This window comes from Physella acuta, unplaced genomic scaffold, assembly GCF_028476545.2.
Source record: "Physella acuta isolate Inbredline_101_S28 unplaced genomic scaffold, ASM2847654v3 ptg000477l, whole genome shotgun sequence".
NCBI lineage: Eukaryota > Metazoa > Mollusca > Gastropoda > Physidae > Physella > Physella acuta.
In genome coordinates this window covers 8,963-25,196 of record NW_026731996.1, presented here as the reverse complement: position 1 = coordinate 25,196, position 16,234 = coordinate 8,963, and the positions used below count along the sequence as shown (strand labels likewise).

Sequence of the window (16,234 nt, the reverse complement as noted above, 5' to 3'; positions counted from 1 at the left end):
AAGGATATTGTAATATACAAAATAGAGACAATAATCTACAAGGGGAGAATCTAGCTGAATTTTCGAAAATGTTTTGAAAATCATTTAGAAACAATTGAAATCAATTTTAAAAAATAGAAATTACAAAATAAATTCAGGCTAATCAATATCTAATTATATGTAGTGCATAGAATTAAAGATTTATTGCTAAACGTAACAGCTCTAACGACAGTGTTTGAAAATATGGCTGTGACTGTGACTGTTAGTGTTAGTAAATACAAAGCGTGTTTCATGTCTTCTGTTGTAAATTATACAAGTATAATATTAATAGAAACGTAGTTCTGTTCCTCCATTCCTCCACCACTTAATTAAAATAATTCTCCTATTAGTTTTTACTTTTATAAACATCGAATAGTGCCAGTATTTTTTCAGAATTGTGGGCGAATTTTAAGCACTCCATTCCTGCTAATTTTACCTTTGAGTACAAATACCAACACACAATTGCCTCCCCCCCCCACCCCACCCGAACCCCAACGAGAGTACGAAATCAATCCTTTGTTTACCGCGTTTCGCGCGAATTGTGTTAATGCTCAAAGTGTCATGGCGCTCGAAATCCGCAGCTCGGGGCGAATGAACTTCGTGAACTTCCGTAAGAAATCGTGTTTATCTTGTGGAGATTCTTGTATGCTGATCTCTTTTGGGGTGGAGAGTAATTTTATTGGCGGCACATAGAGACACGCGCAATAACATATTTTTTATTCTATTTTTAAAAACAATATTATTGGAGAATATAATGTTTTTGTAGATTTTTAGTCGTTCACCCCTTAATTTTAAGTTTTGTTTAGACATATTTTTAATTTCTCGTATACGAAGTATAGAGGAAGTATTGTAATCATGCAAAAAAAAAAAAAAATCAAGATTTTACCCCACCCGGAGTCGGAAAAATATAATTGCAATTTTGTCCGTATGTCTGTGTGTGTATGTGTGTATGTATGTGTGTGTTAGTGTGTCTGTGAACACGATAACTTGAGGATCGTTACAGCTAGGCTGATGAAATTTAGTATATAAGTATTATATCGAATTTGTAGCTATGTTTAAACTGTTCAGCGATTTCCGGTAACCCGGAAGAATATAACTTGAGTACTATTTCAGATAGATAAAATGAAATTTCACTTGTAAGTAAAAGATCTAATTCTCTGCCTTCTGTCAAATTTTGAGTAATTTCCGTTGACCGGTTGGGCATTGCTCTGGTACAATAAACAGCATGTGGGCGTGAACTCTTGATATAATTGAAATCTGCTTCACATGAACTTTGCAGCGATGGGTCTGGGAGTTTTTTTTTAATTTTTTTAAAAAACTTTCTTAAAACAGCCTTTGTGAAGAAATGTTGTGTTTTGTCTTGAAATGCTAGCATACCTCAGCGAAGGCTATTTCTGTGAGGAAAGAGAATTTGGGCAGGGCAAGGCTTGGGGTTAGGTTTTTCGTTTCGGCTCACGTTAGGGAAGATAGCGGTTCACTGATGAATGAGTTCTTGTCCTGATGGAGTATAGGTGTGTGTGTGTGTTTGTGTACCTGTGTGTGTTTATGTGTGTGCGCGTGTGTTTGTTTATGTGTGTGTGTGTGTGTGATCGTGCATGCGTTTGTATGAAGGCCTGTATATGTGTGCGTGCGTGTGTTTGTGTTTGTATGTGTGTGTGTATGTGTATGTTTATGTTTATGTGTGTGTGTATGTGTGTGTGTGACCGTGCATTCGTTTGTACGAAGGCCTGTATATGTGTGCGTGCGTGCATGTACACACACGTGCATGCTTATGCGCGCGTGTGTTTATGTACTAAACCGAGGCAAGTATATTGATCCAGCAGGAAGGTTCTGGCCTGCTCATCTAAGAAAAAAAAAAAAAAAACTCCCCTCCCCCCCCCTTCAGGATCAAACTCCAGAACTTTCAACACGGCAGGTCATTTGTAGCCATGACGGTAAACCTTTGATAAACCCGAGTGTTCGGTGCACGCCAGGTAAGACTGTTTTAAGTCTCGGCGGTTCTCAAAATAAATCGGAAAGTTTTTTTCTCCCCCCCCCCCCCCCCACACCCTCGCCATAACACTGAAGTTACTAGACAATGTTATGTCCCTTTCCTCCCACAAGATTTCAATAGGGCTGCTGGTAAGTAGGTTACCAACAAGTTATATGGCTCATGTAGGTTTTATTGAGCCGTAGAACTGGTTGGTGACCTACTTACCAGCCCTATTACTAGACTATATAAGGGTCTAGGACATTACCCACCCCCTCTCTCTGTCAATCACCCCTGGAGTCATTACTGACCTGTCAATTACCTCCCTCCCTCCCCCCGCATGCTGAAAAACCCTGACGCGAGCCCCATAACACAACCACATATCTAGAGCTACCCCCAACCCCTACATTAACCCTCACCAACCTTAAACCTACATCTAACCCAAACCCTGACCTTAACACTATCTCTAACCATAACCATTACCCTAACTCTAGCTGTAACCCTAACCCTTACCCTTACCCTAGCACTAACTTTAACGTATCCATAACTGGGCAGGGGTGAGGGATAGTGGAAGGGGGGGAGGGGGCTAATTTCCTGATCCCACTATATAAAAAAACCCTCATCTCCAGCAAACCTGGAATAGCTGCCTAATGCCATACTGAGAAAATTAAGCACATTGTTGGCACATTTGAAAAGCAGCTTTGTCGTTAATTTTTTTGTTTGGCCATTTAATTAATTAAGTCTCCCATATTTTTAAATTACAAAATTTGTTTTAACCAATTAGGCCGACCTTTTATGATGTAGAAAAATTTTTTTCAGTGAGTGGAAACAGAAAGTAGGGCTATTTTGCATGCCGAATTATTTACGATTGGTGTGAATATTTCTTAAACGGGACTTGGTGTAGTTTGAGAAGCCTCTGAGGTAGAAGCTGTCTGGTTGCACAAATGAGGAGAGGCGTTTCATGATCCCTTTTCTGTCTTTTTATTGACTGTGTTTGGTGGGTTATAAAGGGGTGTAGGACAAAAGGCCGACATCCAAAAGGCTTAAGGTTTTCCGTGGGTGAACGTAAGGTTTATGTGAGACGGGAAGCCACGAGAGAGAATTTCAAACTGCCGAGTTTTGTTTACGTCTAGAGTTCTAAAGTTGAACAAAAAGGTTGTTTTTTTATCAATGATGATAAAAATAGAAAAGATTTAGCACCATCATGCCAGAGAGGCATCTTCAAGTGGAAGAAGAAAAACAATTCTTTATAGAAGTTAAGACTCTGCCATCTTATGTTGAAAGTAATGAAGTGTTTCCCTATTGAAGCTAACTGATGAATACAGGAGATACAGTGGGGTTATAAATCTGTGTCGACTTTTCCTTTCCCACGTATAGGGTCATTAACGGCTGAATCATTGCTCAATTGTCGGGTGACCGGAACAAGAAAAATCGGGCTAAACCAGGGGTTTGCAACCTGCGGCTCGCGAGCCGCATGCGGCTCTTTTGATATCAAGATGCGGCTCTCCAGCTCCTTGAACAAACAATAATAATCTTAATAAAAAAAATAAAATATTTGAAATAAAAAAAATGTTAGTGGCTCTTTAAAATCAGGGAAATTTTGAAAATTGTAATTTTTGGCTCTTCCGCTTAAAAAGGTTGCCGACCCCTCAGCTAAACTAGTAGAGCTGAAGGAGTGGCTATGTTTTTACTCTTCCGCATATAGTGAATAAAATATTAAATAAACGCACACGTTTATGTTTGCATTTAAGTTGTGTTTATGTTATGCGTTTGCGTTTTCGTTATTTTTGCGTTTGTATTTGTGTTTACATTGTGTTTGTGTTTTTTTTTCTTTTGTGCTTGCGTGTTGCGTTTGTGTTTTCGTTTATGTTTTGCGTTTGCATTGTGTTTGTATTTCTTTTGTGTTTGTGTTGTGTTTAGTTTTGTTTTGTTCCCAAGCTGGTACATTTAAAAAAAGATTCACCGTGGCTGAGCACGGGTATGCAGCTAGTATATATATATATATATATATATATATATATATATATATATATATATATATATATATATATATATATATATATATATATATATATATATATATATATATATATATAGTTTTTTTTAAATTTTTTTATTAACTTAAATTCATACATATATAAGTATGTATAAATATATAGATAGAGATATATAGATATATATAGTTATGTATATGTATATACATATATAATATAATATATAAATATATATATATATATATATATATATATATATATATATATATATATATATATATATATATATATATATATATATATATATATATATATATATATATATATATATATATATATATATATATATATAAGTATATATATAATATATGTATATATATGTATATATATATATGTATATATATATATATATATATATATATATATATATATATATATATATATATATATATATATATATATATATATATATATATAATATATATACATATATATATAATATACATATATATATAATATACATATATATATATATATATATATATATATATATATATATATATATATATATATATATATATATATATATATATATATATATATATATATATATATATACACATACATAAATATATATGTATGCGTGTGTGTGTTTGTGTGTGTTTTAGCTACTCATATTATTTCGTAAACTCACTATTGCACGCATGATGAAATACCGCTATAAATAGTCCGCCTTTCCCCACGATGTGACATAGGAGCGACTTAAAACTTTCAAATGTATGTCTGTCTGCCTGCCCCCACAAATCCACCTACGAGCAACATAAGTGCTCCTAAAAGACGCAATAGCAACTTTTTTTTTTTACCTTATCTAACCTTCTCTGTGAAGTCGGGAGCCAATTTAGATAGAGAGATGATAAAAAAAATAAGATGTTCGTGTAGCTGTAGGTAGCTGGGAGTGTAAGGGTCTGTAATTGCTCCAATTACACCGTCTGCTGAGGCAGTGGGCGAATCGTTTAAGAACCTTAAGAAAGGTGACCTCACACTTGAGTGATGTCTATTGCGTATAATGTGACCGTCTGAGTAGGTTTTTTTTAGTTAATTCTCGGCGATAGTCTATGAATTCCGGGTTCGTGTCCGGCGTAGAATGTCCCTGAGTCCACCTATCTCGGATGGGTTCCTGACAGGTGTAAGGGAAAGTAAAGAAGGCTGGGCATGGTACTATGCCGAGGTTACCGAAACTCGTGAACTCTACTTCACCTGCCCAAAATGGACCGTCAGGTTTGACAGGGTACTCTACATAGGCTATAGGCCATATGAATATTCGAGTCTACGAGGAATATATAACAATATGGATAAAGACGTTGATATAAGAGAAACAGATAAATGGGGATAAATACGTTCACGCATGGTTTGTTGCATACATTTTTCAACCCGGGGGTGGACTGGGGGAAAATAAACTTCCCGGGGGCGGTTCTTCCCCCCCCCCCCCCCCCCTTCCAGACCCACCGCAAAGAATTGCATAAAAGAAAACTGCGTAGATGAAAGGGAACTACGTAGACAAAAATCAGCGTGCACAGAGGCGTAGTGAAGGGGCGGGGCGGGGGGGGGGGTGGGTGGGTACATATGTCCCCGGGCGCCAACCCTAGGGGCGCGTTAATGGGTTGGAAAAAAATTAAATGCTCATTTTAGCTGCAGTTTTGAATTATAAACATTAAAAAATATGGGGAATGGGGCGCCAAATTGAAAGTTTGTCCCCGGGCGCCGGGAGGGGTGCGCTACGCCTCTGTAAACGAGCATGACTTACGATAGACAAACACCAACATGCACAAAACGAACATGACTTACGATAGCTGGGCTCGCTCTCGTCGACTCGAACCTTTTCCCTTCCGCTCGTCATGTCGTCGTCTGTTTTCAGCAAACACCTGGGAGGGTAGAGAAGATAAAGTTTAACATAGTTAGGACATGTGGGGGTAGGGTGGGTGGGTTGGAGGGAGGGGGTCGAAACACAAAATGAACAGAACGTGAGATAGGTCTTTATTTATAACCTGTAGTGGAAGTTCAAAGTTATTATAGAACATGTGTGGTGTGGTATGTCTTCATTTTTAACTGGGGGAGGGGGGTGCGAAGTTAACAAAATGCATGGAGTATGTCCTCATTTACGACTAACTCGTAGGGAAAATATAATAATAGAATATTTGAGAGGTCCACATTTATAACTGGGTGAACATGTAAGGTTTAGAAAGAGGCGTCGAAAAACATGGTAACATTTTTAAAGTAGCGAAACAATATTACAACTTTTAAAACAGAATAAAATAATTCTAAAACGCTTTGACACTTAAAACATAAAACACTTTCTGAAAGAATGTATACCTTTTAAAACAGAATAAAATAGTTCTAAAACACGGGTATTGCTTTTAAAACAGCAACATTTAAAAACATTATGACACTTCTAAAGCAAGCAACTTATCAACCCATCTAAAGTACTTTAAAACTTTTAAAACACCTGAACACTTATAAAACATCTAGATCTATAACACATTAAAAAAAAAAATAAAACAAAAATCCACTGAGTTTGGATTAAAAGAGCTTCGAAGATCGGACAATTTTCGATGAACTCTAACGTCCTACAGTGACACAACTCCACAATAATCAACAAACCATTTTACAGTGCACAAGTTCAATGTTCACATTTGTGTTTAGGTTAGTAATTTACTACCTATAACAACGGAGCCAAGCGTCAAGCTAATCAAGACATTCCGGTAGGATTTTTTGTTCTGTTTCTTTAATACATAAGTACCAAATAAAACGATTAAAATGCGTGCTATAAAATAATGGAAGTAAGTACAGTCGTCCCTCAGTTATCGCGGTTAATAGGTGACTAGAACCGACCAGAAGTGAAAAACCGCGAAGTAGTGTTGCTCTCTCATTTCCAACATACGTACATTTTTTTTTGTGAATGAATAATACCTATAAGTCATAAGTGTATATGAAACCACATAATGGCAATTATTGTCATCTATATATATAATTCTCTTCTGGGAGACGCTAGAAAACAAGCTGTAAGCGCGCCTTGCAGTCCCCTCTCTTCTTCTCTAGGCATAAATCAACCTCCCCCACCCCCACATGGTCTGGTGAGCTGTGGTTCACGCTAAATGTTTACAAACATAGAGCTGGGTTTAGTGACTCCTATTAGGGGCAGATATTTAAGTTTGAAACTATTTTAAAGTCAGGGGAGGTATTAAGAGGAGGCTGCTTTCACGGCGGGGGGGGGGGGGGGGGGGGGAGGGTTGGGGGATGGTGTAGGTTAGGGGTTGGGGGAAATGAGGGTGGGGGGGGGTATCGTCCTTAACGACCAACTGATAGTATTTTAAAGCAAATATTTTCAGTGGCAGAATTGGTACTGTCGAATTCACAAATTATGGATTACTGAAAAGTAGAAAATAAAACAACTAAATAGCGGCGTTTGATACGCCGCGGGTCGGCTCGTTAGTAAATAAAATAATAGTTTCAAGCATGTAAATAGAATATTAATAGTATAAATAACATAATTAATATAAATAATATAGACCTAAATAATATCATAATATAAATATGATCCGTGCGTTTAACATACGTAGATGTAACTAAAGTGTATTTTTGCTGGTATGCGGGCCACTTTCACACCATAACTCCTCAATACACTTCTAAACTACGAAGCGTTGTATTTTAATTACACTTGTTTTAATTATCTCAAAAAAAAACTAGTGACGAAGATATTCATAAACAGCAGTCTAATAACAAACTAACTGACCTCACTAAGAATACGTACACACGAACATTAACTTTTTGTGCGCAGTAGTCTTGCAGTTTAAAAACAACGCCTTAAAGCGGGTTTAAACTATTAAGGAAAAAAACTTCCCTAATAAGTTAATTAGTGCAATATTTTAGTAATTAGACAAGCCATAGGCGTAACAAAGAGGTTTTAAATAACGTAAATTACTTCCCTCAATCTGGCTTGGTTAAACATTGTAATTTAGATAAAGTAACGCACTTGTTATGAATGTTTCTTAACAATGTGTATAGTGATAGTATTCATCATCATACATTTTCTTAACAATGAGTATAGTAATAGTATTCATTCATTATACATTTTCTTAACAATGAGTATAGTAATAGTATTCATCATTATCCATAGTCTTAACAATGAGTATAGTAATAGTAGTCATCATTATACATTTTCTTAACAACAAGTACAGTGATAGTATTCATCATATTGTGTGAGTATTTAGGAATGATCAGACAGAGTAAGTATAGAAAAGAATCCTCATTAGACCTAGTGACCCATTGGGCAGATGAAGTAGAGTTCATATGTTTCTTGACTTCGACATATGAATAGACAGTGTGGTCAGCACTTTGTCCACCCGCCTTTACTTTCTAGGTACCCATCAGAGCTGGGTGGACTCAAGTCTACTGACTTGAACCCGGATTCGACAGAATAATATATTGAAATATGGAGGCAGACGGATGAAATAATTACCAACGATCAAAGCACGTAAGTACAAACACTCTTCCATGAATAAAGTCAGAATTTCGTCTTTGTATAATTAAAACATTACCGCATGTTTAACTCATGTCGCGTATATCCAAGTTTATCCGTGACGTTGTGGATATATATATTATATATATATATATATATATATATATATATATATATATATATATATATATATACTGCAGGATTTAGACATTTGTATTACTTTTTACTATTGGGTAAAGCGGGAAGGGGTAAGATAATCCTGTTATAATCAACGTGCAGGTACCCATGAATCTAGGTAAAGGTTAGCATTAATTTACAATCAAGGGCGGGGAGGCAATGTGGAGGATCTGGCAATTGCCATCAGGGTGGGTGAGGAAATTAGATCAGTGGTCGAAAAGTATGTGTAAATGGTGCCTCGGGCGGGGCACTTTGAACTGTAAATGGTGCCTCGGATGGGGCAATTCGAACTGTAAATGGTGCCACGGGCGGGGCATATCGAGCTGTAGATAGTGCCTCGGATGGGGCACTTTATAACTTTTTGCTACACCGTTGTTGCTCCTGCTTTTACCTTAAATTATAAAATACACACTTAATATATATATATATTATATATATATATATATATATATATATATATATATATATATATATATATATATATATATATATATATATATATATTGTAGGGAGCATAGTAATGGTGAAATATGTACGTAGGGTGTACATTACACAAAACGGCAAAACGGATGTTGTAAATTATTTTCCAAAGACTGAATACAATATTTTGTGATTTAGAAATAAAGGATAATTTACTATGACAAAAGGAAAAGCTTTATAAGTGTTAGACTTAGAAACCAAATATTGGGATCGTGTTTGGGGAGGGGGGGGGGGCTATAATACCCTATACTCAGATACAGTGTTCTGTAATAATTTTCTCTTGAGTATTATCTTTTTTTTGTTTTCATTTGATTATTCAGCCAGACAAAAGGGAGGTAATGTAGTAAATCAGAGTAACATTTACGTCCCCTTAGAGCGACCTTTTCGCTCACAATCTTATTGGGTCATGACGTCAAAAGTGAGCAGATAGTGTTGGAGCTTCCCTAGGTTTTTGTCACGTGTGCATGTTGCATTTTTGGTTAACTATGTCACACTCTCTAGTTACTTAAACTATCTTAAACTATTATATAAAATCGTGAATGTTGTTAAAGCTCATAGGAAAATATTTACATCACTATAGCGCTGCAATTAGGCGGATATAAGTTCAATGAAAATTGTAATTGTCTACAGCACATTTTAGACACTTTTCAGACTTTCTTTGAGAAAATAATACTCCAATATCCTTTAATCACTAAAAACTATTCGTCTAACTCAGTGCTTCTTAACCTTTTTGAAGGTAGCAAGCCCGAACCCCACCAGTTTCAATGCGCGATTCACCGAACCCTTCTTAATAGTTATATCGTCCGCACTGACAAAATCCGATGGTGAATCATTTGAGTCGGGTGTGTGTTGACCCAGAGGCGTAGCGACCCTTCCCGGCGACCGGGGACAACTTTTCGATTTCCAACCCCCCCCCCCCCCTCAAACTTTCAATTTGCACCCCCCTTCGAGATTTTGATTTGCACCCCCCCCCTCAAACTTTCAATTTGCACCCCCCCTCAAACCTTTCACTTTATTTTTCCAACCCATTTTGGCGCCCCCTCAGCTCGGCGCCCGGGGACATATGTCCCCCCCCGCCCCCCCCCCCCTCGCTACGCTACTGTGTTGACCTCCGTCGAATCTCTGAGACTGACTCCCCGAATCCTTGGGGTTCAAATAATGGAGTCAAGGTTAAGAACTACTGGGACTAACTATTCTCACCCTTAAATATGTCCCGAATAGTTAATAATTCTTCAGTTGAAATAAAATTTTGTAGTTAACATACAATTATCTTGTGTATGTAATATATATATATATATATATATATATATATATATATATATATATATATATATATATATACATATATATATACATATATGTATATTATATGTAAGTATTTAATGGCTACACAATTAACAGCCATTAATGTGCTCGAGGTACATGGCTTTTACAAATGTAAACGAAACAAGGGAGACAAACTCTATATATGAACCCAAACTGTTGTTAACATGAAAAGAAATTCATTAGTGACCAAAGAAAATCGAGATCGGTATTTAAAATTTAACGAAATACAAGTATAAAAAACAAACTAAAGTGACAATTGTTCTATTTCAATTTTGTTTAATTTTAGACTCTAATTAAAATAGAAAACCTTTAACAGAAGTAAGTACGTAATTTGTATATAAGCAAAACCTCAATTTTTTTTACGACGTTTTGTTTTTGTTGATTTCTTTGAGAATATTCTCTTTAATTTCAAAAAAAAAAAAAGGAAAAAAAAAAAAAAAATTCTTCTTAATAATAGTTTCGCCCCCCCCCCCCTCCACCACGCCTGTGGAAAAAAATATCTTTCAAACCATCATTTAATTACACATTTGAATCTTCGGGTTGTTTCCTTTTTTATTTCTTTTTATATTTAGACGTTTTGTAATAGATCTATGTATAAGTAAACCATCTTAAATGAATGAAAGTAGGCTACATGTAAGAAATAAGTATTACTATTGTAAATCTGTATCAGTCCTCACAAGCCGATGATGAAAACTGCAATACTACGCGAACATGCAAGGCAAACTGACGCGAAAAAACGATGACCCAATGGCAATTGGAACAGGGCATTACCCCCCCCCCCCGGTCAATTACCCCCGGACATTCCCCCTCCCCCCGACACTACCCCCGGAGTAATTACCCCCCTATCAATTACCCCCTGTCAATTACCTCCCGCCCAGTAGGACATTACCCCCCCCCCCCCCTCAAACGGACATAGCTTACGTTACAGCTAGGGTGAGGCTTAGGGCTAGTTAGGGTTAGGACTAGGTTACGGTTAGGGCAAGGGTAAGGGCTTGGGTTAGGGCTTGATATAGGGTAAGGATTAGAGTTGTTGTTATAGTCAGGGTGATGGTTAGGATTAGGGCTAGAATTAGGGTTAGTGTTAGGTTAAAACCACTGTCTAGAGTTGGTTTTGGTTTTGTGTTAAGTTTTAGGCTGAGGTGAATGCTTAGGTAATACTAAATCGAACATGCAAGGCAAACTGACGCTGTAAATTACATGTCTGAGGCGGAAAAAAACAACTAATTAATACCCATTAGAAAAACTAAAACAAAATTATATACATTTTTAGTCAAAACAGCACCATATTAAATGCACATACTGATTAGTGACGCCTTTATTGTTGTTTTCTTTCAGTAGCAGTGGCGTAGGCAATGGGGAGGGTGGGGGGGGTTACAACCTGCCCCATGGACTCACCCCTATATATATATATTATTATTATATTATTATTATATATATATATTATTATATATTATTATATATTATTATTATGCCCCCCCCCAATCGCAACGCCTCTCCTATAAAACCCCTAGCTTGTCCGCAAACCGACAGAATAATAATTAGAAAACAGTATAAATAATAGGCAGTATTTAAAATATCCGTGTTTTACCTACAATATTTCACTTTATCCATTCACGCATTTTTTTTCCAGTACTTTAAATTTTAAAAATTTACAATTGAGTTTCATAACTAAAACCATTGCGCACCTAATGAACGTGATGACGCGCCTATAATAGTGCTGAATAGTTGATTAAAAATTATAAGTAATAAACAGTAGGGCCTACATTCAGTGAATAAAATAAATAAAAGATTGCCTTTTATCAATCCATGCTAATTATAATTTTCTGACAATAATTTCCTCTTACACATCCGAATAATTTGCATTCACATTTTGCTAATTATATTATTGCAACACTAATTCCTTCTATGACGAACGTATATTTGCATTCACATTTTTTATTAGCGTGAGTTTAATGTATTTTAAAATTACCTCCTTTGTCAAAATTAGAAAAGAGTTAAATTAATTTGATTTTTCTTCCCTACTGTTATTATGTTATTAAAATGTATCCACTTTTTCTGGGAGCCTAAACGAAAATGATATTTGACATTAATCTTTTTAATACGTTTTAGCAGTTTGCGTGTATTTAATATTTTCTTGACGTTATGCGAAAGAGTAAAAACCGTGGCAATTTTAAAATAGCTCTATGCCGCTATATAAACAAACCCTACTCTATTACTTATAATAAGACACTGCGGTGCACTGAAAAGCACAGCATGGTGCGAATGTCTACTTTTATAGTCCCAAAATCTATAGCGATGACGGAAGGAAGGAAGGAAGGAAGGACTGACACACTACTTGCCCGCTTATATTATATATATATATATATATATATATATATATATATATATATATATATATATATATATATATATATATATATATATATTATATATATGTATATATATATATGTATATATATATGTATATATATATGTATATATATATATGTAATTCCTGGCAACGCCACTGTTCCGTAGTTAAAACATAATGCACGTGACGTCATTGTTTTTGCGTTACTTGTATCCTCTCTAGAACGTTCTTGTCACAACCATAAACACGTTTCCGGTTGCATAATTAAAAATGAGTTTCTATACTCTTTATAATATAATCAATGTGCTTTCAATATTTATAATAGTATTCTTCTTTTATCCCAAATTCAATTCAGTTCTAGTTATTAGCCATACCAACTCAACCCCCTCCCTTGTATAGAATTTAAAAATTTCCTTTTCCTTTTTTTTACATTTTTCTTCTTTCCACTGAACATTGAATCACTATTTAACTACACATTTACACACATTTACATTTTCAGGTTTAAAAATAAAGTAGAAATTAGATTTTTTTTTAAATTAATTACACATAATATAAACCGTCTTTAATGAATGAAAGGACATGCCGTAACATTATTACTACTGTAATAGAAATATGCAAGATGCCTAAATGATGTAGCTATCAACTTAGTGCTACAAACTGTCTAATCTAATTATCTCGTATGGAACTTTCCATCTAATAACGTCTAAACTTATGTAAGCTGTCTAAAGAATTCTAGCGTTCAACTTACTTTGTCTTGTAAAAACATACACCAGCGAAAGCAAGTAACGAATGTCCCATTTTGCTGTTGTCTGCGTTGGTACTGCTGTTTTGACTATTTTCACTGCTGTCGTTGTGCGGTTGGCTGTTGCTGTTGTTGAGAGTTTCGATATCACTCTCTGTAAGATCTTTACTCTTACTGTCGTTAAGATCTTTACTCTGACCGTCGTTTGTATCCTTGGTATTGCTGTCAAGATCTTTGATCTGGCTTTCGTTAAGATCTTTGCTTGTGCTATCGATGTGGTCAGGGATTTCGCTGATTTTAAGATCCTTACACTGGCTATCAATAAGATCTTTACACAGTTTACCTTTAAGATCTTTACAGTGGCTCTCGGTACTATCTTTACATTGGCTATCTTTACATTGACTATTAATAAGATCTTTACATTCACTATGAGCTTTAATATATTTTTTGTTAAATCCTTTACTTTGGCTAACTTTTAAATCTTTGCTTTTGTAGTCAGTTAAATTATGAATTTTTTTGTTAAGATCTTTACACAGTCTATCTTGAAGATCTTTACTCTGGCTATCGTAAAGACCTTTACTGTGGCTATCACTAAGATTGTTACTGTGGCTACCGTTAAGATCTTTACACTGCCTATCGTTGAGATCTTTGCCTTGTGTATCGTTAAGATCTTTACCTAGTGTGTCGTTAAGATCTTTACTGTGGCTAACGTTGAGATCTTTACACTGCCTATCGTTAAGGTCTTTCCCTAGTGCATCGTTAAGATCTTTACCTAGTGCATCGTTAAGATCTTTACCTAGTGTATCGTTAGGATCTTTACTCTGCGCACCATTACAATCTTTATTGAGACTAACGATAAGGTCTTTACGCTGGCTGTTATTTACATCCTTGCCCTTCCTTTTGTCATACTCCCTCCTCTGACTCGCGTGAAAATCTCGATTGTATCCTTCGTGCAGGTACTTCTTCTTGCGGTGGTTGACTAGATACTTGCTCTTCCCGGCGCTGTGATCTTTGCTCTTGCCGGCGCTGTGATCTTTGCTGTGATCTTTGCTCTTGCCGGTGTTGTGATCCGGGGTGGGACTAACGTTGTTGTTCTCCTCACGGATCTCGCACGTCTCTAACCGTTTGACCAGCTCCCCCACGAAGCTGAAGTTGGCGCTTGCCAACGTGCCATACATGAACATCACCGAACAGGTCAGAGGTCAAGGTCGACCGTGGAATTTTTTTTTCCCCGCGATGGGAGGAGGTCAGGTTGTAAGGAATCCAGGGCTGGCCGGACGGGCGTTAAGGGTTGGGTGGGGTTGGGTGTAGGGTTGGCTGTTGATGGCATAAGGGTGATGAATCCAACTTTGAAGGTTGTATCTAGGAGATGGTGAGGGATATCCTTGAGTTCGATGTTGTCATGGGTGATCATTAAGACAATGCAAGTAGCGGGAGACTTGTTGTCTTTTAAGTAAAATCGCAGGAAGATTGTTTCAGCTTAGATTCAGATTCTACTTTTTTTTAAATTTAAAGTTTTTTTTTTAAATTACCACAACATTTAAATTTTTCCTTTTATTTTTTTAGAAAACAAATGCACGAATTATTTATTTATCAACTAGAAAATAAGCACATTAATATAATACGTTTGAAATCGGACATTTTCTTGAAAATCTAATTAATTGTGGTTTTGAAAATTGATTAAAATAATTGTTTATAAATTAAACAAAATTACTATTATAAACATTTTAGTACGTCTTTTTATCGGCATCAAAATTATCATAGAAAATAACAACTTTAAACTAGTACGTTGAAAATAAACAGCTTTTATGAAATCATTTCTTTAAGTTTAAAATGTTGTTTTAAAATGACTATTTTTCCCTCAAAATTAATCTACTTAAAATTAAAATTATTAATTTTTTAACTGATCACTATCTGTGCCTAAATTCTTCTATATTTTTAGTTGTAATTTATTTCACAAAATCATAAAGTCACAATAGTTACACATTTAAATTCTAAATTTTAATTTTCTATACATAAAAAACGGAAAAAAAGATTAGCTAAGAATAAATTTATTTACCGACTTATGAAATATAAATATATAAACAAACGATGGTATTCTAACACTGAATTCACACGATAATTCACGAGACAACTCCACAGGCACGAATCACTGAAAAATCCACCAAGTATCCAGAGCCTTAACTTTATCCAACTTGTGCTCTAAGCTTGCCTCTGGACACATTTATACTACACCTCAGCTAAAAAAAAAATTCGCCTTTAACAACCTCCCCACTCACACATAACATCCTCACAGCCCCCACACCTATTTTACAGGTAAGTCCTCCCCCACCTCCCACCCCCTTTTTTACAGGTAAGCAGCAGCTAATATATTTTTTTTCTCGATATTTTTTTTTCTTCTCTTATTCTTATATATTCTAAAATGGCCCCCAACCCATGGTCTATTCCCAGCAAGATTCCAATAACTTCCCTTACATATGCTAAACACACGTAAACCTCACCATCCAATCAGAACAGCTCATCTACGTACTACGGTCCAGCTAACCACCGAAAAAAAAAACAAAAAAAAAAAAAAACGCCAAAACATTCCATAGAGTTGAGTTTTTAATATAGATATTTTTCCCCCATTTTTTCTTTTTTTTTTAAGAGAAGAAGAAGAAAA

General features: G+C 35.6%; 1 protein-coding gene across 2 annotated transcripts in view; it reads right to left on the bottom strand.

The window, feature by feature from the left end:
• LOC131944042 (myosin light chain kinase 2, skeletal/cardiac muscle-like) overlaps window positions 1-15,071 on the bottom strand; it is a 37,542-nt gene extending 22,471 nt beyond the window's left edge. For both annotated transcript variants that reach the window (XR_009386988.1, XM_059304501.1), the window contains exons 1-2: window positions 13,579-15,071; window positions 5,827-5,903 (exon numbers count right to left, since the gene is read on the bottom strand). Coding sequence is in view for 1 of the 2 variants with exons in the window: in XM_059304501.1 (XP_059160484.1) it covers window positions 5,827-5,903; window positions 13,579-14,756 (1,255 nt within the window). In the remaining variant the exon portion in view is untranslated. The remainder of the gene's footprint in view (window positions 1-5,826; window positions 5,904-13,578) is intronic.
• Window positions 15,072-16,234: the final 1,163 nt, after the last annotated feature.